This window comes from Pelophylax lessonae (genome assembly GCF_965119305.1).
Source record: "Pelophylax lessonae genome assembly, chromosome: 12".
NCBI classification, from domain to species: Eukaryota; Metazoa; Chordata; class Amphibia; order Anura; family Ranidae; genus Pelophylax; species Pelophylax lessonae.
In genome coordinates, this window is record NC_138779.1 from 179,673,762 (window position 1) to 179,701,713 (window position 27,952).

The 27,952-nt window shown below is 42.6% G+C and overlaps 2 protein-coding genes across 2 annotated transcripts in view; one reads left to right on the top strand and one right to left on the bottom strand.

Moving 5' to 3' along the window:
- LOC309568316 (uncharacterized protein) overlaps positions 1 to 27,952 on the top strand; it is a 240,500-nt gene that overhangs the window by 20,794 nt on the left and 191,754 nt on the right. Inside the window, exon 2 of the mRNA XM_082273980.1 lies at positions 20,410 to 20,467. The gene's annotated coding sequence lies outside the window, so the exon portion shown is untranslated. The remainder of the gene's footprint in view (positions 1 to 20,409; positions 20,468 to 27,952) is intronic.
- On the bottom strand, positions 90 to 27,842 carry LOC309567776 (uncharacterized protein). The gene is made up of 6 exons (XM_082273225.1): positions 27,204 to 27,842; positions 24,373 to 24,459; positions 20,396 to 20,497; positions 14,349 to 14,444; positions 9,041 to 9,149; positions 90 to 349 (listed from the first exon to the last, which is right to left on the bottom strand). The coding sequence occupies exons 1-6, from the start codon at positions 27,287 to 27,289 to the stop codon at positions 341 to 343; spliced, it is 489 nt and encodes a 162-aa protein (XP_082129351.1). The 5' UTR covers positions 27,290 to 27,842; the 3' UTR covers positions 90 to 340.

Genomic DNA, 27,952 nt, shown 5'->3' on the forward strand with positions numbered 1-27,952 from the left:
TTGGTTTTTGGATCTCCGATGTATGATCAATACATATAAAAGACTGACAACACAACTTATGTATTGGTGTGTAGCATATATAGGTTTTATTACTGTAATATATATGTTCCATTACTTATATCCTCACAGTCCATGAACAAATTATAATAATATATATATTGCACATGTCCAGGCCTATGGGGTATTTAAAGCAAATTAAATAAATATGTATTCTGTCTTCTGGTGGGTACTCCATTGATGGATAAATTCATCCTGTACATCAGTGCAGACAAGGTAGTTGCAGGTGAGTATTCCTGGGTTTTGCTTGTAGCTTATGTCTTCCAGGCTTGTGTGTGATCCATTAGTAATCCTACATAGGACAAAACCATAAACTAAGTGTACATAACAGGAATATGCAAATAAAGTCTAGTAAGCAAAAAAAGTTGCTTTATGGGCAAGGAGCTACTTAAAGTCAATTTGTCCCAAACCAGGACATTATAGCAAGCACATAATGATGAGAAAGTACATCCACAGGGGTTGACTTCAATGAAAGTGACATATCAGAACGACCAGTAGACTTAGAGATATAAGTACTTTTATGCAGATTTCCTGTAAAATTTGAACTTGGCCTTCTCCTTTCCAAGTCCTCTCCACTGGTCAGAGAGGCCACCTATGTTTAGGATAGCCTTGAGAGAAAGGAAGGGATAGCGCCAAGCTACAAGTGTTTGAGTTGCAGGGAGTCCAAACTGCAGTTTATAGTGTTTATAGTGTTGTCCTGTTTGCTGGTGCCTTTGCTATCTGATCAAATGTTCATTTGCAGTTTCTTACAATAAAATTAAATGAAACTTGTTTGACACAAAAACATGCTCCAAAGAATTGAAGTATATTTCCATACCTCACAACCTCTGAACTTGACAAACTGGAACCATTTGCAAAAGGGTGGAATGCGGGGCACATAGCGCACAACTGTGAAAAGTGGGTGTGACTATTGGAAAGTGGGCATGGCCAAATGAGTGTGGTTTAAAGATACACTGGCAAACTCAAAATCTTTTACAGAGAATACTTTGAAAAGCAAACACACTGCAGACACATTTGGTGTAAGTATTTGGAGAATATCATTAGGCACTGAGCCTTTTTCTGAATACTGTGATACCTGTGAGCCTACTCACTGTATATACGGACACATATGCCATTGTCCTTTTACCCACAAAACAAGCTTTAATGACGCAAGCAAAAGTCTGATAGACATGTACAAACCTTAGCACACTAATTTTTAATAAAATAAATAGAAAAATAAATAAATAAAAGCCCTAGACCTATATAATGTACTTATAGGGCAGTAGTCAGAAGTATGTGATAAAGTTTAGCGTACAGAGTGGTCAGGAAAGCAAAGAAAAACCAGTCCAGATGGCTGCACTCCTTATCAGCGTTATTGCTGAATAAAAGGGAAAAACATCACACAGTGGGGGAAGGCAGAAAGTTAACACGTTTCGTGCTGCACAAGCGCTTAGTCGCATGACTAAGTGCTTGTACAGAGCGAAACGCATTAACACCACTATTAATATTTTTTACCTGTTACTCAGAAAAAAAGCCGATGAGGAGTGCAGCCACCTGGACGTTTTTTTCTTTGCTTTAATGTGTGGCAAACGAGCCGGCACGCTTTTGAATTAGCACAGCAGTAGAGCAGTGTAGGTGAATAATAACCTGGAGCGGTGTATACTTACTTGTGTATAACTGCAGTGGTCAGGAATATGAAATGGACAGCACGTTTATCGTGCAGGGCTCAGGAAAGTATAACACACAGAGTCAGGAGAGAAAAACACGCAGAGTTCAGGGGTCAAGGGTGTATAATGCACAGGAAGCAGAGATCAGAAGTGTGTACTGTACAGAGTGCAGGAGGTCTGGAGTGCATAATGCATAAAGCACATAATGCACAGACTGCAGGGCTCAGGTATATGTAATACAGAGTGCAGGGTTAGGATTCTGTGATGCGTAGGAGGGCAAAACATATAGAGTTCAGGGGTCAGGACTGTGTGACCCAGAGAGTGCAGAGGCCAGGAGTATATAACACAGAGAGTGCAGGGGTCAGAGGTACATAACACACAGGCTAGTGTACAGAGTACAACTAAAAATTACCCCCCCCCCCTCCCAGTACAAAGCAAACAAAACAAAGCCAGTGTGCGTCAAAGGTTGGCATTTCTGAGGACTTCTGGCTGCACACAACTTGATCGCAGCTAATTTGCCACTTTGCATGTGGTTGCTGCAGCCAGAGGCAATGTTTAGCCCCCTATGAACGTAGCAAGCTATCAACAAGTATGCCCCTGTGTGAATGAAGCCTTGATTGAAGCCTAAGGCTACATTCACACAGGGACAGATGGGTGCTGGAACTGGTCCTGCATGCAGACTGCCTTTGTTTTTGCATCTGCATCCACCTCGAGCTGTGTGCAGCCTATAAAGGTGGATTCAGAAGCAGCAGCTGCATGGACACAGCCACATGTCAAAATTTGACAGCTGCATAGGAGCAGCTTTACAGCCCCAAACACACACTGTCAGTTTGGGGCAGATGCAGGTGCAAAAACAGAGGCAACCTGCATGCAGGAAGGGTGTCGGCCTTACTCTTGGGCAACACCAATGATTGGATCTCCTTGCTACTGACAGATTTAACCACTTTTTGTCAGCCCACTGCAATCAATGTGCGCATGTAACTAGGTAACTGTCAGCAAGCAGTTAAGTCTCAGTAGCAGAAAGATTTAATCCCCAGTGTAGTCCTAGGCTTAATCACAGGATCAATCCCAGTGTTGAAAAATTAAAAATGTGCATCATAGCTTCCTAGAGGGCGGGCAATATCCTTGGCCAGTATATCACCAAACTCGAAAGGCTCACATTTGGAAAAAAATAAAGACAGGGCAGGGAAACCTTCAATGTATAGGGAGACAATCCCAAGAGTAGGATATTAGATTTATGGGGCAGTGGAACCACCTACAGTGTTCAGGAAGATACTAGAGGCGGTTGGGTGCTTATACAGCAAAAGTAGGACATGGGGAAGATGGTGCCACATTTAAGGGGGGGGGGGGGGTGCTGGTAGAGGTCAGAGCTGGAGAGGGGTAAAAGTGAGATGTGGTTGGGGGATGCAGTGGTAAGAAGCTGTGTTCTGCACTCTGTGTGTGTGTGTGTGTGAAGCGCACCCCTAAACTCTGCCCTGTGTATGCAGCACACCCCTAAACTCTGCACTCTGTGTGTAACCACCCCCAACTCTATAATGCACCCCTGGTAATTAACCACTTGCCGACTGCCTAACGACAATTTACGTCGGCAGTCAGCCCCTCACAGGCAAAGCGACATAGGTCTACGTCGCTAGCCTGTGAGGCTCTAGGGAGCGAGCGTGCGCTGCCGAAGGCACGCTCCCGCTCGCCCACGGACCCCCCCGCTCCTGTGCCCGGCGGACCCGATGTCCGCCGGGCACTCGCGATTGTCCGTTACAGCGGGAGAAAGGCAGGCGGCTAATGTAAACACAGCCGCCTGTCATTCTTCCCTTTGTAAGAATGGAGATCATACGGTTCTGCTATGTAGGACCGTTGATCTCTGTTCTTACACCTCAAGCCACATCCAATCACAGTTAAAAGCACGCCCCTAGGGACACAATTAACCCCTCCCTTTCAAAAAAAGTTAACCCCTTCACTGCCAGTGTCATTTTTACAGTAACAGTGCATATGTATAGCACTGATTACTGTAGTAATGTCACTGGTAACCCCAAAAGTGTCAAAAATGTCAGTCAAGGGTCCGATCAGTCCGCGGCAATTTCGCAGTCCCGCAAAAAAAATCGCAGATCGCCACCATTACTCGTTAAAAAAATCTTTCCCTTAGTTAGTAAAGCAATAACTTTTGCGCAAACCAATCAAAATACGCTTTTTGCAATTTTTTTGGGGGAATTTCATATAATAAAATGTGAAAAATATTGTTATTTTTGCAAAATTTACGCTCTTTTTTTGTTTATAGCGCATGATCAAAAAATCGCACAGGTGATCAAATACCACCAAAAGAAAGCTCCGTTTGTGAGAAAAAAAGGACGTCAAATTCGTTTAGGTACAGCGTCGAACGATCGCGCAATTGTCCGTTAAAGTCACGCAATGCCGAATCGCAAAATAGGCCCTGGTCAGGAAGGGGGTAAAATCTTCGGGGGCTTAAGTGGTTAATGCCCCTTTAGGACTTTCCCACTGTTAGTGAAATTTACCACACCCACTATTTAATGCAGTTTAAAGGGGCGTGTGTGTGGGGAGGGTGGTGGATTTGGGAGGGGGGGCGGTCTTGGTTGAGTTCCTGCACCTTTTTTCTGAGAAAAAAAAGCCCTGTTATGCTCTATCACTTTTTTAGGAAAAGTGGAGCTTTCCTTTAAATATTTCGGTCAATAGGTGCCTTTCTTTCCCTCCTTAGAAGAAATGCAGTTATTTATATGTCTCCCATCTAACATAGGCATTTCTACAAGCTATTAAATCATCTATCTATTCTCCCTGCTATAAATATAACTTTCCTTTAAGCTAATCCCGCTGTACCCTGTGTGCAGTTTACAACCTCCTCCAACGTTCTGTATACTGCCATTCAAAATCAGCTGGAATATAAACATGTGTCTGTCACATGTACTGACCTCAAATAACAAATCTAAATTCATCATTCATACACTCGGCTGGCAGTGGCACACATGCATGCAGTCCCAGAATCCTCTGCTGCGTTTGGCTTCTCATTAATCCTTCTGCCTTGCAGTAACAGGCTGCAGAAGGCACGTGTCGGGGAGGGTGGAGGGGATGTAGTTGCCTGACAGATTATCGTCTTATTTCATTATCTGCTTCCTGGACGCACGCGTTACAAAATAATCTCATTATTTGCTGTGTAAAGGGGTATTTTTACATGGCAGGGTGGACAGCTGCATAGAGATGCATGCTTAGACGTATGCAGACAATAGGCTTTTGTTTACAGAAATTGTCTGCTGCTGTATTGATTTAGAAATTTAACAAGGCTTTTTATATTAGTCTATAAAACATGTCACTGCATACCTAAGCAGATATGCTAAAGCGAGGCTGAATGATAAAGTGTAGCTTTCATTAACCCAGTAGGGAGGCTGTTACCCTATTATAATCTTACTGATTACAGGAATTAAGAGAATACTGACAATTTACGCAGCAAAACTTCACATCAGTTCCTGCCCTCAATGAGCTTTCGATCTAAGGTCCCTATCTCGCATACACATACCGGGGCAAATTTAGACAGGAACCAACTAACCTATCAGCATGTCTTTGGAGAGTAAAAGTACCTATGGGTATCAGAGAATATCTCACCCCTATAGAACTTACGGTCTAGATGTTTATAGTCACATTTATGGGTCTTTAGGCCTTATCTGACCATAGTGGTAGACATCCTTTGCCCAACCCACATGGAAGAAAAATATATTTAACCACTTTACCGCTGCTCACTGTGCCTCTACTGCGGCAAAGTGGCTCGATAACGTCTGACGATGTAGACTTAAGTCGCCAGACATTCCCCTCTCTCGGCGGCGCGCGCGCGCAGCCGGAGGCTGGCTACCGCTGTATTCAGTCACAGCGGGAGTCGGGCCAGGGGAGGAGAGGTGGTGATCACCGCCGCTCTTCCCCGATCGTCGGGGAATCGAGTGTGGAGATCCGCCCGCTTGTGTAAACAAAGCGGGCGGATCTCCTAAGTGACAGGCAGGGTCAGATTGCAGGATTCAGCATAGCTGAACCTGCGATCTGTCCCTGTGTCACTCAGTCACCTCCCCCCACACACGTTAGTAAGCACGAGGCATACATTAACCCCTTGATCACCAATAAAAATTAACCCCTTCCCAGCATATGTATAGCACTGATTACTGTAGTAATGTCACTGGTACCCCCAAAAGTGTCAAAAATGTCAGTCAAGGGTCCGATCTGTCCACCGCAATGTTGCAGTCCCGCAAAAAAAATCGCAGATCATCGCCATTACTCGTTAAAAAAAAAACACCAAAAATGACAGAAATCTTTCCCTTAGTTAGTAAACGCAATAACTTTTGCGCAAACCAATCAAAATACGCTTATTGCGATTTTTTTTTACCAAAAATATGTAGCAGAAAACAAATTGGCCTAAAATGATAAAAAATTTAGATTTTTACATTTTTTTTGGGGGGGGGGGGGGATTTCATATAAAACAATGTGAAAAATATTGTTATTTTTTCAAAATTGTCGCTCTTTTTTTGTTTATAGCGCAAAAAGTAAAAATCCCACAGGTGATCAAATACCACCAAAAGAAAGCTCTGCTTGTGGGAAAAAAAGGACGTACATTTTGTTTGGGTACGGCATTGCATGACCGCGCAATTGTCAGTTAAAGTCGCACAGTGCCGAATCACAAAAAGTGGCCTGGACGTAAGACAGCAAAATCCTCCGGTGGTAAAGTGGTTAAAATATATTTTTAAAAATATTCATTTTTTTCCCCCAAATATATTGGAAATATATTTGAAATGCTACAATTTTGGCCATATTCAATATATTTCTAAAAATTTCCCTAAATATATTGGAAATATATTTGAAATGCTACAATTTTGGCCATATTCAATATATTTCTAAAAAAATTTCCCTAAATATATTGGAAATATATTTTTCTTCCATATGGGAAGTTCCTTGGGGAGATTGTCCTTCTTGGCCAACTGCTTTTGCTTACCCTATACATTCGTTTTGAACTTGGTGCCACTTAGAGCTCCCATCGAGAAACATTATGTCAAGACACAAAACAGCGAGACAGCATCATTAATATTATACAAAACTTAAACAGCCCCAACAATTTGCCTTGTGGTTTACAAAAGGAGGGAGACAGTACAATTACAATATGAGGGGATCCAGGGCCCAGCTCATGAGAGCTTTCAATGGTAATAGATATAAAAGGGGTCTAAAAGGGAAGGTCAAGTGAAACAAAAGGTAATAACTGTTAGGCATTAGCTGATGGAGAAAGTAAAAGTACAGTTTATTTGTTAGAGGCAGAATAGATCTCTCTTATAAGATGGGTTGTCAGAGATTGCCTAAAGGTGGACAAAGTAGGAGAGAGAAAGAATTAGCTAAAGGAGGACAAAGTAGGAGAGAGCCCGACAGATTGTGGTAAGGAGTTTCAGAGTACGGAAGAGGCTCTGGAGAAGTCTGGAAGGAGTTGACAAGAGAGCCAGAGAACAGGAGATCTTGGGAGGAGCAAAGAGAATGGTGTGGTTGGTACTTTGAGACAAGGATGGTGAAGTAGCTCACAGTAGAGTTGCGGATGGCTTTGCCAATTGGTATTAGTATTTTGAATTGAATTAGTTGGATGAGCAAGAGCCAGTAAAGAAACTGGCAGGGAGGGGTAGAGGAGATTGAATGGTTAGTAGGGTGGATAAGTCTGGCAGCAGTATTCATGATGAACTGAAGGGGGGGATAGCCTATGTAAAAATAAACCGCAAGGACCTAGTTGCAATAGTCAAAAAGAGAGAGCGATAACCAAGGGGTGAATGAGTAGCTTTGTGGTGTTTGTTAAAAGGGGGTAAAATGTGGAGAATGTAATGGCGGTTAGGGCAGCTAGGTTTTTGGACAGTAATTGGATGTGGTGTCAAAAGTCAGGGTCCAGGATTACACCAAGCACCCTGGCATGTAGGGAGGGACTAATAATTGTGCTATTAATCTCGATAGTACCCTGGCACAGTGTGGGAGGAAATATTAACTCAGTTCAGAAAGTCTGAGTTTGAGGAGATTGTTTGACATCCCTACTGATATGTCAGTTAATAAATTGATAATGTGGGAGGAAACTGACGGGTTGAGGATAGCGGTAAAAAGATAGATTTGGATGTTGTTACCAGTCATTATATTGGAAGCCGTGACCGCTGACCCAGGGAAGAAGTGTAGATAGAGAGGACTAGTACGGCACCTCGGGGGACCCCTTTTGAAAGAGGAGAGGAGAAGGTAGAGTTATCAGTGACATAGAAGGTGTGGTGACCAGTGTTTAGTGTAACAAGTTACAAAGTAACTGATTACAGTAACTACATTACTTTTTTTGGTAACTAAGTAAAGTAACTAGTTACAATACTAATATTGGTAACTACACTACTTTACTAGGCTATAGGAGGTAACTACACTACTTTACTAGGCTATAGGAGGTAACTACACTACTTTACTAGGCTATAGGAACGCGCTTTCCTGCGTTACCCAAGCCGTGCGATACAATCGTTATTTTCGAAGGAATAGAGAGGGATGAAGTTTATGACTTTTTGTTGCACTTTATGTTTTATTCTGTTTTTTTCAGGTTTTGTTCTCATGTTTCCCAAAGCCTGTGTTTATACAATAAACTCTATGCAGAAAGAGTGTTATGTATCTTCTTCTACACGGTCAATTAAGAAAGAGCAAAGTAAAGTAATAAGTAGTGAAGTTACTTTTCAAATGCAGTAACTAGTAAAGTAATCTCCTTACAATTTACAGAAGTAACTAGTAACTAGTTACATTTTTTGAGTAACTACCCCAACACTGGTGGTAACATAGGTAGGGGGAGAACCAGCAAAGAGGAGAATCACAAAAGACTGGTGGTTATTGAGGAGGAGAGTGTGGTCAACTGTATCAAAGGCAGCAGAGAGGTCTAAAGCCTGGTACACATTAGGAGTTTTTTCCATTCAACCTAGCGGGTATGGGCAGGCTGGATTGACTGATCAACTTGGGTACAACCAGCATGTCAGATTTTACATGTGATTATTTCTAGCGGCTATTATAGCCCTTAGCAGTAATCACTGTGTTCTCCCGGCCAGGACGGCTTCCCAGCCAGGAGAACTCAATAGCTCTGCGTGAGAGATTCTCCCATCAACACTGACTGGGTTGATGGGAAAATCGAGTGGTTGCAGGAAAGAAAATCATTCCATCTATGGCCGGCTTTAGAAGAGCAGTTTCTCTGGAGTGTGCCAACACATGGGCAGATAACACTAGAACTTTCACCTTGCCCACTGTAATCTAGTTATGTCATTGCTGGCTGGAGGAGGCTCAGAGGGGCAGAATATTTGTGTTTTTTTCTATTCAGGTACCTGTGTATTGCGGAGCTTCGGTGACTGAATGGGTATTCTACTGAGCAAATTCAAGATGGCAAAGGAAAGCTGGTTTTCTGCATCATTATTCAGAGCCTGATCGTCCGACCTGATAATACAATTATGAGCATTAATTAATAGGTGTCAGTATTTCTTGCACAGGTTATAGCTACTAACAAAGGAATCAATGCATTTAGTTTAGTGTGTACGTATATATATATATATATATATATACACATACACACATACAGTGTATACAGTGCCTTGCGAAAGTATTCGGCCCCCTTTAACTTTGCGACCTTTTGCCACATTTCAGGCTTCAAACAAAGATATAAAACTGTAATTTTGTTTGAAGAATCAACAACAAGTGGGACACAATCATGAAGTGGAACGAAATTTATTGGATATTTCAAACTTTTTTAACAAATAAAAAACTGAAAAATTGGGCGTGCAAAATTATTCAGCCCCCTTAAGTTAATACTTTGTAGCGCCACCTTTTGCTGCGATTACAGCTGTAAGTTGCTTGGGGTATGTCTCTATCAGTTTTGCACATCGAGAGACTGAAATTTTTGCCCATTCCTCCTTGCAAAACAGCTCGAGCTCAGTGAGGTTGGATGGAGAGCGTTTGTGAACAGCAGTTTTCTGTTCTTTCCACAGATTCTCGATCGGATTCAGGTCTGGACTTTGACTTGGCCATTCTAACACCTGGATAGGTTTATTTGTGAACCATTCCATTGTAGATTTTGCTTTATGTTTTGGATCATTGTCTTGTTGGAAGACAAATCTCCGTCCCAGTCTCAGGTCTTTTGCAGACTCCATCAGGTTTTCTTCCAGAATGGTCCTGTATTTGGCTCCATCCATCTTCCCATCAATTTTAACCATCTTCCCTGTCCCTGCTGAAGAAAAGCAGGCCCAAACCATGATGCTGCCACCACCATGTTTGACAGTGGGGATGGTGTGTTCAGGGTGATGAGCTGTGTTGCTTTTACGCCAAACATAATGTTTTGCATTGTTGCCAAAAAGTTCGATTTTGGTTTCATCTGACCAGAGCACCTTCTTCCACATGTTTGGTGTGTCTCCCAGGTGGCTTGTGGCAAACTTAAAAGGACACTTTTTATGGATATCTTTAAGAAATGGCTTTCTTCTCGCCACTCTTCCATAAAGGCCAGATTTGTGCAGTATACGACTGATTGTTGTCCAATGGACAGAGTCTCCCACCTCAGCTGTAGATCTCTGCTGTTCATCCAGTTCATCCATCAGTTTTTTATTTGTTAAAAAAGTTTGAAATATCCAATAAATTCCGTTCCACTTCAAGATTGTGTCCCACTTGTTGTTGATTCTTCACGAAAAATTACAGTTTTATATCTTTATGTTTGAAGCCTGAAATGTGGCAAAAGGTCGCAAAGTTCAAGGGGGCCGAATACTTTCGCAAGGCACTGTATATCTATCTATCTATCTATCTATATATATATATATATATATATATATATATACACACACACACACACACACATAGGCTTGCGTTAAAGGAAACTATTGCCATATGCTTATTCCCTTCTAAAATTTGCCTGGCTGGTGCTGATCCAATGACTTCAGTGTTTACTAGGAAGAACTGAGATAATTAGATTAGCGTGACAGCCAGGCAACTTGTATTTTCAAAAATGGAGGTCAGCAATGGCAGCCTTCTAATTCAGCACACATCAGATATAAAGTTTTGTTGTTGAAAAAGGTGATGTATGTAAAATTATACTTATTGGAATGGTTTCTGTAGGCGAGTAATAATGTCTTTAATGTTACATTATGGAAAATTCAAAATAGGAGTAAGGATCACCACACACTTTACAATCTGACCAACAGCTATGTAGTGCAAGGGCCTGTCTGATTGGATGCAAATTAATTAGATAGGTTACACAGGTCCTTACGTATATTACATATGTAGTTTTGGTAGGTCTAAAATTTATTGTACAAAGGTTGTAGAGTTAGATTGTAATTAGTATGGTGACCCTTGCTCAGTTATGTAATGGTTGCAGGGGGACAAATCCTGGAACATTCACTGGGATCCATAAAGGATTTAAAAAGCTGCTGAGTGACCCATTCTCCAACATTCCCCCAGTAACTGAAACCTCTAGTATTGCAGTTCAATTAACCGTTCACAATTATTTTACATAAAGGCAGCTAAAATTCACGGTCCTTCAAATTTATTTTGTACATGACAGTCTAGGGTGGACTATCAGAGCAGCAAAACACTGATGGAAATAATTTCCAAATGTTTAGCAGCCATGGAAATTGGTCTCCTAGTCTTTTTACCCATTAAAACAAGTTCACATATTTCAATTAGCACTTCCCAGGAGGTCATTTATTGAGTGCTATCTCCCAAAATATCTCCCAGAATCTTTTTACGCCCTGTCAGGTCTGATCTTGTGGTTAGAGATCAGTTAAATACAAATATGTCCATCAATTTCAGATATTTATGGAATGCCTTGTCCCAATGTGAAAAGTAGAAGCACAATGCGTCAGAGAGAGCCCAAAGCATACACAGCCTAGAATGGATACAGCACCCAGCATACAGAGCACAGAATGTATACAGCACAGAATGTATACAGCACACAGTATACAGAGCACAGAATGTATACAGCACACAGCATACAGAGCACAGAATGTATACAGCACACAGCATACAGAGCACAGAATGTATACAGCACACAGCACAGAATGTATACAGCACACAGCACAGGATGTATACAGCACACAGCATACAGAGCACAGAATGTATACAGCACAGGATGTATACAGCACACAGCATACAGAGCACAGAATGTATACAGCACACAGCACAGAATGTATACAGCACACAGCATACAGAGCACAGAATGTATACAGCACACAGCATACAGAGCACAGAATGTATACAGCACACAGCATACACAGCACAGAATGTGTACAGCACACAGCATACACAGCACAGAATGTATACAGCACACAACACAGAATGTATACAGCACACAGCATACAGAGCACAGAATGTATACAGCACAAAATGTATACAGCACACAGCATACAGAGCACAGAATGTATACAGCACACAGCACAGAATGTGTACAGCACACAGCACAGAATGTGTACAGCACACAGCACAGAATGTATACAGCACACAGCACAGAATGTGTACAGCACACAGCACAGAATGTATACAGCACACAGCACAAAATGTGTACAGCACAGAGCATACACAGCACAGAATGTGTACAGCATACACAGCACAGAATGTGTATAGCACACAGCACAGAATGAGTAAAGCACAGAGCATGCACAGCACAAAATGTGTACAGTACACAACACAGAATTTGTACAGCCCAGAGAATATACAGAACAGCGAATGTGTAGAACACAGAGCAAACACAGCACAAAATGTGTACAACAGCACACAGCATAGAATGTATACAGCATATAGCATATAGAACACAGAATGTTTACCGCACAGAGCATACACAGCACAAAATGTGTACAGCACACAGCATACACCGCTCAGCATGTGTATAGCACACAGCACAGAATGTGTACAGCACAGAGCATACACAGCACAGAGAATGTGTACAGCACACAGCCTACACAACACGGAATGTGTATAGCACACTGCATAGAATGTATATAACACACATCATACACAGCACAGAGTGTGTACAACAGACAGCATACACAGCACAGAATGACTTTGCAGTGTTTATTGGTTGCATGTATGAGATATAATAAAAGTCTAACAAAATGGAATCATTTAGCCCTAAGGGCTTTTTCACACTCGCTTTCCTCTCCGAAGAGCAATATGTGCTCGAAGCGCTTTTCTGAGAGCATTCAGCAACCATTGCCTCCACCCGCTTTAACATCTTGAACCCCACACTAGTATGCCGCAACTGTGTGCATTGCATGTGCTTGCAGGGCAATTGATGTATGGCACTTTGACTCAAAAGCTCTGGAAATATGGGTGGCTAACAATGCCCTAGCATATACTCATACAGCCAGCTTTCATTAGCAGTGTGGTGTTATCACCCTATTCAGTGGTGCATTTAGGTTTTGTGCTGCCCTAGGCCTGACTAAACTTGTGCACCCTCTAATTTTAATATGACCCCATCCTGTAAAGGCCGCACCCCTTCCTATTTACGACCCATTCTGTCATCTGTAAACCCCAAACCACAACCACAGTGTATCAGTGCCCATCAGCGTAGCCTCACCAGTTCCCATAAGTTCAGCCTTATCAGTGCTGCCTCATTACTGCCCATCAGTGCAAACTCATCAGTGCAGCATATCAGTTTTAGCCCCATCAGTGGCCATCAGTACAGCCCCATCAGTGTCCACCAGTGCAGCCTATCAGTGCAGCCTATCAGTGCCAATTAGTGCAGCCTAAGATATTTGGACTTGTGTTTGCTGCCAATGATTGTAATTCTAGGAATATTTCACTTATTTGTATAATGACTAGGACTCCATGGTAATTATACAAATAAGTGAAATAATCAGTGGCAGTAAACATAAGTCCAAATATCTTATAAGATAGGAGTAATCTTACTAACCCAGTGACATATTGCGATAGCACATATGAGGTAAGCAGGTCCAAAATATTATTGCCATTATATACTACTAAATGTCTTAATTGTATATGATGCCATTTAATATGCTCGCTCAAGGACAAGGATGTTTAAAGAAATATATTATTGACAGGATGCCTGCCATACCTGGGGGCGGAGGAGGGTAGGCGGAGCATTAGGCTGCAGTGCCACAATTATTAGCATTGGGGGCCGTCGGACCAGTTGTATTAAGTGTGGTTGGTGGCCTGCGGTCTGTCCTAATGGCCTCACCCGCCTTTATTATCATACTGGTAGGTAGCAGTGTGACCGCTTTATGTGGGTGCCAGACTGATTTGCCTCCTGGACCCTGGCCCTCTGGCCCAATTCGCCCCTGAGACTGGCACTATACTAAAAGTGTAGTGCAAGCCGATGGTGACCCTTTTCGTGCGGCAGCCGGGAGGAGGCTATTTTTGTTTTGTGCAGGGCGCAACTTTTTTGCTGCCCCCCGCAAAGTGCCGCCCTACGCCTGGGCCTTGTAGGCCTAGGCCAAGATACATTACTGACCATATTACTGGAGCCTATATGTTGCTCCCTAGATGACATCCTTCAAGTTTATGCAGTTCTTTGGCACCAAAGTATAGGGCTCCTTCAAAGATGGCCATGTTACTAATGACACACTGCTCTGAATAAGTTGATTAAAGAATGAGCACATACTGCTTGTTCAGCTAATCGAGAAGTTGTTAATCCATTACCTTGGTTCTGAGAAGAGGTTCTCTTCTAATCCAGATAATTCTCTTCTTGAAAAGTCCACTTGCGGGCCAGGTCGATAACTGCTCTCTTCCACATCTCTGAGGAACAATAGTTTATTTTTGTTACAGTGTTACAGATTGAAGAGAAAGACATTTCAGTCTACACAACAGGCACTGATCCTGGACTTCTTTGCTGGTTAATAGCAATAGCATTGCCCCTTTCATCCTCACCTGCGCTAGCTACAAGGCTTCAAAAGTTTATGGGCCCATTTGGATTTATGCACGTGCGTAACAAAATGGTATTTCATAGCAATAAACCTCATGCCAGGGAAGTTCCTTTCCCCCTTAAACTTGCTCATCTATGTCTTTATGGACCTTGCTTTGTGCACAGGTCCAAATCATTTGGTGGAGGGGGGATTATGGTGTAGCATTGTTTTTCAGGGGTTGGGCCTGGCTTCTTAGTTCCAGTGAAGGGAACTCTTAAGGCGTCAGCATACCAAAACATTTCATGCTCCCAACTTTGTGGGAACAGTTTGGGGTTTGCTCATTCTGTTACAACACGACTGCGCACCAGTGCACAAAGCAAGGTCCATAAAGACATGGATGAGCGAGTTTGGAGTGGAGAAACTTGACTCGCCTGCACAGAGCCAATGACCTCAACCTGATAGAACACCTTTGGGATGAATTAGAGCGCAGATTGAAAGCCAGGCCTTTTCTCCAACATGACCATTCTCATAGACACACTCCTAAACCTTGTGGACAGCCTTTCCGGAAGAGTCGAAGCTGTTATAGCTGTAAAGGGTGGGCCAACTCAATATTGAACCCTACGGACTAAGACTGGGATGCCATTAAGGATTATATGCGTGTAAAGGCAGGTGTCTGGATACATTTGGTAATATAGTGTATGTTGTAAAGAACCTGACTTATTGATATGTTTAAATCTGAACTTCAAGTTAACAAAATGTTGTCTATGTAGCGCTAACATAGGGGCCCCTGGAAATAGCTGGTTCTTCCCATATAGTATAGAGGCTGCCCACCACCAAAAGTACCAGTCCATGCGCTTCAACTCCAATAACTCAGTCTAGGGGATGTCTTTTTGAAATGTATTTCTTGAAAAACTTTTAACAGGAGAGGGGTTAAGGCATGGGGTACTCCAAAACGCTGCAAAGTAAAAAGGACACTCTTCTCTAGGCTCACATTCCAGAATTCAGCTGAGGACAAGGGAATGGCCAGTACGCCTATGGGAGCGGTCTCCGTCCACAGCCACCTTTGGCACTTACATCTTAAAAGCATACAGTCACCCGGAGATCACAATTCAGGGTCAGTACACACAAGTACCAAGAACAGCTGCACACCTTTCAGCTTCCTCCAGACACGGTTCAGTGAGGGAAACAATCCTTCTCCAGACCACATCCCTTATGGTAAAGTCTCACAGCCAGCTCCTCAGAAGATCGCTGGTCATTTGAATCTCCCTCCCTATGACCTGGAAGCTTTTTTTCAGTGGCAGGGAGAAGCAATCAAACGCTCAGCCTGTGAAACCTTGAACAGACCAGAACAATCACTGCTTCCTTGACTACAGAACGAGCCAAAAACTAGATTTGCCCAGCACAGTACACTAGGAGGGTGCACATCTTTATACAGTATGGATATATAGATTAAAAAATGCATATTCTTACTGGAATCTTGGTGTGCTTTGTGTATTTCTTCCAGATTTGTGCAGCAATCCAGTGTGAGACTTTAGTCTGTGCAGGAGCTTCCTGTAATAAGGGCAGGTCACTTTTGCTTTTTCTCCTTGTGCGGGGTGAGTGGTCCGGTTTCCGCTCCCACCTGTAATTTTCTATAGGCAGCCTGTAGTGGGAGGACCAGCTGGGTCCTTCCCACAGCTCTGCTCTTAGCACAGGTTATGTACAGCAAAGTGATGATGTCACTGCTTAATTTACAAAGCAATATCTGGATTTGCAAATGTATTTGGTAAATACAAAATGGTTTGATATCCTTCGTGGCTATTGAGAAGTATATTTAGCCACCGTTCACACTGGGGCGACCTGTCAGGTGACCTGGTCGCCTGACAGGTCGCCGTAGGTCACCTGCCATACAGAAGCTATGGACCCATTCTAATAGGAGCGACACAAGTCGCTCCGACTTAGAAAAAGGGTCCGGAGCTTCTTTGGGGCGACCCGGAGCGACCTGCATAGACTTCAATGTTATGAAGTCCGTGCCGGCCGCTCCTGTGAGGTAGCGGTGCGAGCAGCGCGCCGCGAACTGTGTGGTCGCCCGGGGAAGTCGGATCGCCCCAGTGTTAAAGGGGCTTTAAAGGAACAATTTTGTGCCTGGAGTTGAACTTTAAAATATTGAATGAACACCAGGTGGCAAACACATTTTAAGTGTGTTTCATTGTGACTAAGGCCAGCCATACAGGGAGCAATCTTCTTTCCTGAAATTACCGGCTGCAAGAAAGACATTTGCTTGATTCCCCTATCAACACAGACAGTGCTTATGCGGGAATCCCTCCTGTCAGGCCACTGTCTTCTCCTCACAGGAGGGCGAGGGAAGCCACGCCGCTGGGAAAAGACAGTGATTATAGCTAGCGGGTATGGAAGCCCCTATCGATAATTGCAAGAGAGCCCCTCAGGCTGGTTATACCCAAGTTGATCAATCGATCAACTTGGTACATTCAGCCTTGCTATGAACGGTTCAAATCTTGGCCAGTTCAGCAGGAACTGAGATTCGATCCGAACCGTGTATGGCCGGCCTAAGGATGAGCATGGGTTTGAACCAAACTCATTCCTTCTCTCTAATTGGAACATATACTATAGCACAATTCATTTATATGAGATTTAAATTATATGATTAAATATATGAGGTTTAAATTATATGAAATTTAAATTGTACCTTTGCTACACATACAATAGATGTTTTTAACTGTGTGTTGTAAGAAAGTTTAGGAATGTTTGTTTTTCTAATCATTAGCGGGGTCTAATTGACGTTCGTTTTTGACCAAAGTGACGAGAAATTTAGAAGGAGCAGGATAGAAAATTTTTCTGAAATGTAAAAATTTCTAACAGCATAAGTGGTTTTCGTACGGTAAAGTCCCTTAATTCCAAAGTCAAATGTAAAAAGCAAATGAAATCTTGAACTACATTCAAACAACACTCAAATGTACCAAGAATTTTCATACACATTTTTCTAAGAAATTTCAAACCAATTTTTATTTGAAATTCTACTAGTATATACCTAGCCTATGTTATTCCGTTTTTTTTTTTTTTTACATTTTTGGGGAGGAACAGCCGACACAGACACACACACACGCTGCCTCAACCTCAGCCAGGAAGCTCTGGGCAACAATAGAACATTCCAGAATCTGGAGCCATCATACAGTCTATTCATATGTCTCTTAATAGAACATAGCATTACATACTGAGATTTCCCTCAGGCAATATTTGCTTTTGCACAGAATCACCCATTTGAATTTAGCAAGTACGTCACATGTTTCCTTTCCATCTGTAGAAAGCATTAATCTCAGACCACAGGAAGCACATAATGAAACGCGGTAAATAAATAATAACTTCTCAGAATGTCACAAGCTGCTTTGGTTGAATCAAAATGGCTGCTCCCTGGGTGCCTCAGCTGGGCTTCTCTCACCTGTTTTATTCTCTGTGAAACTAACAGATGGGAAACAATGGTAGTCTGTGACAAGGGAAGGTCTTTTAACAAATTAATATTTTCCTGTTTTATGGGGTAATAGACATGTTCCTGGCAAATCTTTAAGAGTTAGTTAACCGGTACCAAAAACCCGCCTATGCAGATAAGGGGTGTCTGTAGACAAAAATAAACTGTGACGTTCTGACTAAAGTGGAATAATGCCCTTGCTATAGGTGTAGGCCATTTACGTATCTCATGAAGCCTGACCTGAAAAACTCCCAGGACGTTGCTAAGTGAAGCCTAGTCATTACTGATCACATCTACCTTCACAGGCGTGAGCTCTCAAACTCTAAGCTCAGGGCTACTGCGTCAGGAGAGAGAGAACACATATTGAGAGAAGGCATTTACTCCTGCGATGGTGGAGGTGAGCAGTAATGACTAGGCCTCACTTAGCAACATCCTAATAATGTCCTGGGAGTTTTCAGGTCAGGCTTTATAAGCTACAAAAATGGCCTACACCTCTAGCAAGGGCATTATTCAATGTTGGTCAAAGCTGCACAGTTTGTTTTTATCTACAGATGTTCCTTATCAGCATAGTCATTTTTGGTACTGGTGAACCAGCCCTCTGAAGTCTCGACTCAAGTTGCTTGACCCTGTTCTAAGGTGGCATAGGCCAAGGTTTCATCACTTACCACATCTATACTGCAACCACCTCTATAGGGATAGCTAGAAGTAGTCAGTCAGTCAAATTCTATTAAGCTTGTCCTGTAATGTTGGAGGCATTAAGGCTACATTCACACGGGTGGCCAGGGGCAGGCACCAGCAACAATCATTAGATTGCATGCACACAGTGTGGCTTTTAGATTTGTACCCTATACAAATCAATGGGCAGCATTGCTGCCATTTGCATGTAACTGCCCATCTGGGTGGTTACATGCGAATAGGGCCTCTGACCAACCCTGACCACAGACACTGTGCATTCAGGTTCAGCCTCAGCCTTTCTGTTGAGTTTCTGGCAACACACTAATTGGTCATGGCTAATTGGCCTGTTTGCATGTGGCCATAACACAGAGTGTAGCTGCAACCAGAGGGGGTGTTTAGCCTCCTTTTATTACAAATGACTATCCCCCAGCCCCCACGCCTGTGTGAGGGCCTGTTCACACCAAGTGCAGTAGGACAGTGTTGAGCGGCTACTCTATGCCTTGTCTCTGATCTGGCCTGAGTCGCACCCTCCTAGGAAGGTGCTACTGAGAAAGTATAGTTTTGAGCCTTGTCTGCTTACCAGAGGGGCTGCAGGTAAATCTATATTGTTCTCTGTCTACCAGAGAGTGAGATTGTAGTAAGGTCTGCTCAATGTGCTCAGTATGCAATTCATTGTGTCTAGAGAAGTGTTTCACACTGGTCCAATAGGGAGGCATGTTGGACAGTGGGAGGAAACCTGACGAATAAATGCATAGGCTTTGATACAGTCCTGGTGATTGGCAGGGGGCAGGTTGCATTTTAGGATATTGTATAAAAGGCAGGAGCACATGTGCTGCAAGGTCTTTGGCTGGAGAGCAGAGTCCTGGAGGAAGGGCGGTAGCCTCCTTCTTTGTAGCAGTGCCATGCGGTCGCAGGAGGTCATCCTGAGGGCCAGAGGAACGGATGAGAGAAGCTGAACCCAGAGGTCCAGGAAAGCTGACTGAGGGGGAGACACTGGAGACCTTGGGATCACAGTATCGTGAGTACAGGGACTCGTGTCAAGGGGGGCCACCCCACGTGTAGGATAGTCAGTGGACGGGTGTCAGCAGTGAAGAGAAAGAGGATGCTGGTGGGAGTATCTTGAAGTTTACCAAGTCATTTTATCAAGAGAAAAGAGACTTAATCCAAATCCACCCATGGTGGCAGGGTGTTTCAACAGCCTGGCTGTACCTGAAGATAGGAGTCTTCAACCAATTGTGCATATTTAATCTGGAGTATCCCACTATTCCCTTCTCCTATCCCTAATTTATAATAAACACAAAACAACCAAAATACCCCTGGACTGATTATTGGAGCGAGCCAAGGAAGGAGAAAGTAAGGACTTGAAACTTGTAATTTTTGTATGCTGGTAATGTGAAATCTGGCAGTCCTTGCGGGGGCAGTGCTACACCTGTGAGGTATGTCAGAGCAAAAAGCGGCATTTGAAATAAAACAGTAGGACAGGCACTACTTTTTTTCAGATGAGCGCGTTGTGATGCAGCAGAGCACATCGCAACCCACTGCTGTGAATTGAGATGAACAAAATGTCATTTTGTGAATGTAGCTGCTGGTGTAAAACAGGCCTAAAGGAAACCTTTAGCATTTTCATAAAGAAGTCAATAATAGTAGCTTTTTAATGTAATCAGATATCTTAGTGTTAATGAAGATGTTACTAGATTTGTTCTTACCTTTTTCCTTGCAGGGCAGAGTTTATGATCTTTCGGATGGCTGCTGACCCTCTAGCCCGGCTGAACTCACTGGTAAACATACCATCCACATGTCTTTTATTCCTGTTTATAGAATGCAGAATGCATACAAATATGAGGAGAATGAAGATTGAAGTATACAATGAAGTTTAACTACCAAAATTAAAATGTAATTTTTAAAATTTAAGAGAAATGTTCTTTTTTTTTTTAAGGAAACGCACAAGTACTGCTCAGTTATCATAGGGTAAAAAGTGACCGTACGATCACACCCAACAGCCAGCTGGGTTTATAGAATAGTATGATCATAAGTGGTTGGCCCTCTTGCCTTGCCACTCTGGATGCTGGGTAAAAACTAGCGATCGACCGATATCGGTTTTTTGTTGCCAATACCGATATTTTGGACATTGCATATCGGTATCGGACGATATTTTGAACATTTAAAGTTTTGCAAAATAAACACAATTTTCGACACAAATCTGTTACTGAACATGTTAATGTTCACCCTGTGGTGGGTGGCTGGCTGGCACCCTTTAGTGGGTGGCTGGCTGGCACCCTGTGGTGGGTGGCTGGCTGGCACCCTTCGGTGGGTGGCTGGCTGGCACCCTTGGTGGGTGGCTGGCTGGCTCCCTATGTGGTGGATGGCTGGCTGTTACAGGCCCTGGGCCTGTGGCTGGCTGGCTAGCTGGTACAGGCAGGGCCTGTGGCTGGCTGGTACAGGCCTTTGGGTGTGTGGGGGGCTGGCTGGCACCGGGCAGCTGTGGGTGGGTGTATGTATGTGGCGACTGTGTTAAACACACTGTGTGCACTGTAAACTCACTGTCCCCGAGACTCCCCGACTCCAGGCAAGGCTGAGGGAGGCGGCCTAAGAAGGCATAAGCTGTCCCAGTGTACGGAGGCACGTGGCGCAACATACGCAATTACGTCACTACAATATCGGCAATATCAGTAACCTCCGGGGCCGATTCCAACATATCAGGGAAAGTGCATATCGGCCCTCGATATATCGGCCTTGCCAATAATCGGTCGATTTCTAGTTAAAAGCCTACCTGGGAAACTGTCCGCATGGAGTTTGTATGTTCCTCTTTGTCTGTAAAGGGCTTCCTCCACACTCCTGAAAACATATTGGCTGGTGTCCTCCCAAGTTGCCCTTAGTAAATATTTGAGTGCAATGGGGCATTACATTTGAGGAACATGGACTGATGTAGCTGGTACTATGTAAAGTGCAGGTGTTGTACTGTTTAATTAATGGTAATTTAAATACATCCGCATATCATTGTTGCCCTTTGTACTGTAATATTGAATAAACTTGTAAGAGATTATAACAGAGTTGAGCAATTTGGAGCCAGAGACATTGTCAGGTCGTAAATATTTTTTTGGCTTAGTCAAAGCAGCAAGCATATTTTTACAATAATCTTACAGTTAGGATTTCAAATCCTAGGACAGTATTACCTCTCCTAGGATTTGAAATTCCGCACATCCACTTTTGTGACCTACTGTAGACATTCTTGCCAAAAAAGCACAGCCAGATCCTCAGCCAAAGCCAGATTCCTGCAGTAGCAGAATAGTATTATTGCTGCATGTGTCCTCATTAGAGAGATCTGCCTTTACTTCCTGTCTAGGGTGACATTCCGGCTAGGTTTACATTAACTCTTAATGGCACCCCCACGCATCGGCAAATGTGTCGCTTTCCTGGGCTGAACCGCCTGGTGCCGCGCAATTTAATAAAAATGGTCAGGGATTTCTTCCCCTCCATTTCTGCAGATAGGGCAGCCCATCAAAATGAATTGGCTTCCCACATGCAGAATGCAGATGGCAAAATTGTGAACCTAGCCTAAACCCTAAAGGCCCGTACACACGTACCGATTGTCGGCCGAAAATGTTCGGCCGCCGAACGATCGGCCGATTTTTAGCTTGTTAGTATGATGCTTCCGACAGCGCACTTTCGGCCGAACAGAATCTGTCGTGCAGGCATTAAAATTTTTGTATGCCAACACCAGAACGGCCGATTGTTCGCCAGTCAGTACAGATTTCGGCCGACAGACAGCAGATTTGCAAGACTGGGCATGCTCAGAAAAGAAAAAAGACAAGGAAAGTTAACCATCACATGACATCACTTCTGCAGTCGGCTGTTGTTGGCCGACAAAATTAGTGTGCAGTCTTTTGCAGTTTTCAACAGACACGACAGCCAGGGCCAGATTAACGTAGGGGCTATTGGAGCTGCAGCTCCAGGCCCCTACCTTTTATATAGGCCCCGGGTTGGCCATATTCACTGTTACCGCTCTTCTGTCACTTGTAAACACAGAAGTCTGGCTTCTATGCTCGCTTCCCCAGGCAGCACCCTCAGAAGCTCCCCACACAGCGTGAAGGCCGGACAAGGAGGGACAGTTGCCGATGCATGGATGTGTTTATGGGCTTCAGAGACAGCATCCCATGTTGAATTAGGCATGCATGGCTGCACCCTTCCTCCTCTGGGTGCATGCCAAGGCACGGCCCTTAAGGCCCTTCAAAATCCTCAGCACCAAGCCCATGATGCTCTTAATCCGGCCCTGACGACAGCCCTGGACAAAAGACGGCCGATCGTTCGGCCGACGATCAGTACGTGTGTACGGGGCTTTAGTTTAGTAAAACATTTTTTTTTTTAAAACCAGCACAAGGGTCAGTACTTACATTTTAGTTTTTAGTTGAAATCCAAAGTCCTCTGCTCCCCAACCCCCTACCCCTTCAGCTGTGCTGCAGGGCGTTAATAAATCCCCTTAATAATGCCTGCTTTCCCCGCTTCATAGAAACTATACTAAAGCTTCCATTAATGAAAAGCACTTGATTAATAGAGGACTGGCAAATAAACGAAAGGTCCACCTTCTCCATTCATAGATTTCTTTTCATTGATGTAAGCTATAGTACAGCTAGAGGACAGCTATAGTACAGTCTCTATAAATAGGGGAGGGGGTGGAAAGGGCAGGTATAGTCAGCAGTCATGGGTGCTCATAACAGGTCCCTTGTCTCTTTTAACCCCTGCAGCACTGGAAGATCACAGCTGTGGGGGTATGGGGAGGGGGGGCCAAGAACTTTGGATTTTAACTAAAACTGCAACCATCAGCACAAGGGGCACTTCTTATTGAATGTAAGTACTGTCCCATACAGTAGGTGTGCACAGCCTATTGCAGAGGTCTACAAATTATGGCCCACCAGTTGTTCAGGAACTACAATTCCCATCATGGCTAGCCATGCCTGTAAATGTCAGAGTTTTACAATGCCTCATGGGATCATGTAGTTCCGCAACAGCTGTAGGGCCGTAGTTTGGAGATCCCTGGCCTATTGCATTAGGGTGTACACCTCAAAGCTCAAACACATATGTGTGTGCGTGTGTTTGACGGTGTCAGTAGAGTAGTGCACGGTGTCAGAAAGGCAGTGATTGGTGTCAGTAGGGCAGTAGTTTTTATTTTACATTTTTTTACAGATTTATTTTATTTTTATTTTATTTTTTTACCTTTTTTTTTAGGAGCCCCATTAGGGGGCTTTGGTGAAATGTCAGGGGTTTAAACGGGGATTCTGCATCACACAGGATGATTAGGGTGTGCACGCCTATGTACTGTCCCTTGTTCTGGTTTTATTTTAAAACAGGCTTTAAGGACAGATATTCTCAACAGGAATGATCATACTATACACAGATGCTTACTTTTCTTCACTCCATACAAAACTAAGCAAAAAGATCCATCTGGACTATCACCCTGCTATGCAAATCAGCACCTAATGCTGCATGCCCATTCACGAAAATTCAACCCCCATAGAGCTTGTAAAGTGGATCTCAAGCCAAAACTTTTCTAGATTCGGATAGAGGAAAAAAGGGTTAGAACCTCTGTTATAGCTGCCAGAATGTGTCCAGAATCCAAACAGATGCAGAAGGACTTCCAGGCCATTGTGCACCTAACTTAAAATGAGTTTTCTAGGCATCAACTTACCGGACAGGAAGAGAAGAAGAACATGACAGCTGAAGGAAGATGACAAGGACGGCCAAAGTTCTGAAAACCACTGACAAAGACATAATTCTGCGGAGACATAAAGTAACATATCAACCTCATCACCAATGTTCCACAAAGGAGAAAAAAAAATTGAACATTATAATAAAAGTCTTCTTTATCTAAGCAATCTACTTTTATAGATATCAATGGAAATGTTTCCATTTGTATACCTAGGCTAAAACATTTGAAATTGTATCACTCAGTGTGTATGCAGCTAATATTTTATACACACTATACAATAATCTTTAGATTTTTTCATTAGATTTACCAAAACCATATAATATGAGGTCAAACCTAAACACTTTCAATTTGTATGCAATTAGGCAGGCCCTTGCATTACATAGTTGAAGGAAAATCTAAAGGAAATCAAACAACAAAAGTTGTATAGTGTGTATCCAGCCTTAATGTTAAAGCTGGCCATATACTGTTAACATTTTGTTCAGAAATGTTCGTTTTCTGAATGGTCATTCAACTGTCCAATGTTTAGTAGGGACAAATTGTGATTCTTTTTTACTGTAGTGACAGAAAAATTAAGGAGAAGGATGACAATTTTCTAATTTCTTATCTGAGCAAGCAAAATTCTTACTGTTAGGCTTCAGTCACGTGGTCATAAAAAAACATATATATCAGTGTTCTTTAATTACGAATCTGAACGTTTCTTTCAATGGAGCCATTCACACGGGTGCATAAACATGCACTGCATTCAGATAACACAGAATCCAACAATCTGGGTCTAAAAAAATGCGCTTTACACACAAGTATTTACACTTGCATACTCCTTTGTAAGCACGTAAATTAAGTCAAAACAAAGGGAAAAATAAATGATCAATATGTGTGCATGCATGTCTTGAAATGAATCTATACACAAGTATTTCACTGATCATTATGCAAGAATATTTCCCTTAGAAAACATCTGTGTAATAGCATCAGTTTTTTACACCCATGTGAATGAAGCCTTAATGTGGTCCTCAATCGGGAAAATGTGTAAGTGTGTGTGTATATGTGTGTGTGTGTATATATATATATATATGTATATATATATAGATAGATAGATAGATAGATAGATAGATAGATAGATAGATAGATAGATAGATAGATAGATAGATAGATAGATAGATAGATAGATAGATAGATAGATAGATAGATAGTATATCCAGCACAACCCCATGTGCTTATGAACATATAATGTATGTACAATGTATATTAATACTTCTAAATATGCAATATATTTCTACATTTTAATAAACTTTGATTTGCATTACTTTTCCCCTAATTTTATAACAAAAGAAACCTGTTTAATATGTCCAGAAATCTGTTCAAAAAGCAGGTCTGGACAATTTTTTTTTACAGGCAAAATTAGTTGACTCAATTATATCATTGAATGCTCTGATGAATGATTTTACAGAAATATAAAAGCGAGGTCACTGACTTAGCTATACTGGCTGGAACAAAAAACCTGGTTCTCAAGTGCCTGAACTGGAGTTGCAAATACTTTGGGAGATATTTCTATACCGAATATTAAATGGCTCTTGAACAATCTAATAAATACCCAGTCTTTTTATTGTTTCTTAGATATAATGTATATGTAAAATAGATTAATCCCTTTTTTACCACTGTACGTTTTTGAAGGGGCAGATTATTTTTGCAATGCCCATTATATATAAACCTAGAAATAACCCACTGGTAGCCAGTATGTCCATTAATGGCTGTGTACTATGCTGTTATCAGACAGCTCAGTACACAGACACTGTGTACAGAGCCGATCTGATCGGCCTTGTACCTAGTGATCGCAAATGTACATACTGCTGTTTACAGTGGTTATCCTCTCTCTTCTAACTGAGATGGATTGCAGTAGGGATTGATTTATTGTCAAAGCCGATATATCGAGGGCCCATATGCACTTTCCCTGATATATCGGAAACGGCCACCAAGGTGGCCAATATTACTGATATTTTGGAAAAAGCTTGTGCTGGAGTGATGCCTGCAGCTAGAGGCATCACCCCGGTACCGGCGTCCATAGCCAACGGTTGGCTGTCTTGTAATGACAACCAATGCGGCTGAGAAGTCGCTCAGCTGTCATTACAAGGAGCATTACAAGGAGCGGGAGGGGATGCCCCCGCGCCTTCTGCGGCTCGCCCTGGTCTCCTGTCCCACCGGGAGAAGCGGGCAACCAGCCTGCACGCATTCAGCTCTGATCGGGTCTCCATGCAAAAACCCGGAAGTGATGTCATGACATCACTTCCGGGTACTCGACGCCAGATTAAAAAAAAATTACAGCATTCACAACAGCCAAACTTGGCGTTTTGAATGTTTTTAAGTGCAGAGGAGGGGTTTGGGGTCTTTTAGACCCCCAGATCCCTCCACAAGAGTACCTGTCAAGTAAAAAAAAAATGTTTTTTTAAATGTACGAAAATATCAACTATCGATACTGATACACGATGACCAAAATATCGGTATCGGTATCAGCAATGAAAAAACGATATTGGTCGATCCCTAGATTGTAGTAATATATACTGAGTCATGGAATGCAATGCACTCCTAACATAGCTGTTACAAGGGGAACTGAGCCACGGAGTGCTCCCTCTATTGACTAATCCCCTACATTTAAAACAATAACAAAATATATAGAGAACTGAGATTTTAACAATGTCAAAGCCATATCATAAACTAAGGTAAACTCTATAATAATTACTTAAAATTCTAGTAATACACTTTCCCAATAATTAGAACTTATAGCCTGACTATTGTAGAGCTGGTGCGTTTGTACTTACTCCTCAAGTGCTGTAGTTCTGTCCGGAGAGATTCCAATGATTGTCTGTGTGGAGAATGGTGGCAGTGTCAAGGAAGCATTATCCATCTCACTATTTATACCCGCACCTCCCCATGGTCCATGGTTCCTACAAGATAAAGGACAATTTTTTCATTTGCATTGCCTTGTGGTCCATTGCTTCTTTATTAGTCATAAATGCCGTGACTGGGCCATTACGTTATGACTGTGGCTTGCTAATGAAGCATGGCTTTGTAGATAAGGTAAATCGGATCAATACCCTAATGTCTGTATGTCCATCTGTTGATTTTCCTGAGTTTGTCACCCTTTGTAAATAGAATTACCAAGAGCCAAATGAGTGGGAATGTGATGACAGCTATTTGTTATTCAATTATGACTCTCATTATTAATGATTATTATCTAGAATACAGGAAACCACAGCCCTAGATTTGAGCAGCAGCTGTGTTGAGGCTCATATATCACTATAGACTATTCATTTTTTGTGTCTGCTTAGATTTAATAAAATAAAAAAAGTTAAAAGGCCACTACTACAATGACCTCCATTTGCTTCCGGGTCCCATGGCAAGCGGCTGCCTTACTGCATTGTGAACACAGGAGGACACTCATTGGGTGCGGGCGCCATTCAGGGAACACTGTTCTCTGAGATGGAGAAGTGGGGTGGCAAATTCACAATCTCCACCTGGTCCAATCAGAGAACACTTTGCATTTATTGAGAATTATGAAAGTGTTCTC

Coding starts and splice junctions, on each gene's coding strand:
- LOC309567776 (XM_082273225.1), bottom strand. CDS start 27,289: ATGGATAATGCTTCCTTGACACTGCCACCATTCTCCACACAGACAATC. Junction 24,460..27,203: donor AGAACTACAGCACTTGAGGA/GTAAGTACAAAC, acceptor ATGTCTCCGCAG/AATTATGTCTTTGTCAGTGG. Junction 20,498..24,372: donor TCTTCTTCTCTTCCTGTCCG/GTAAGTTGATGC, acceptor TTCTATAAACAG/GAATAAAAGACATGTGGATG.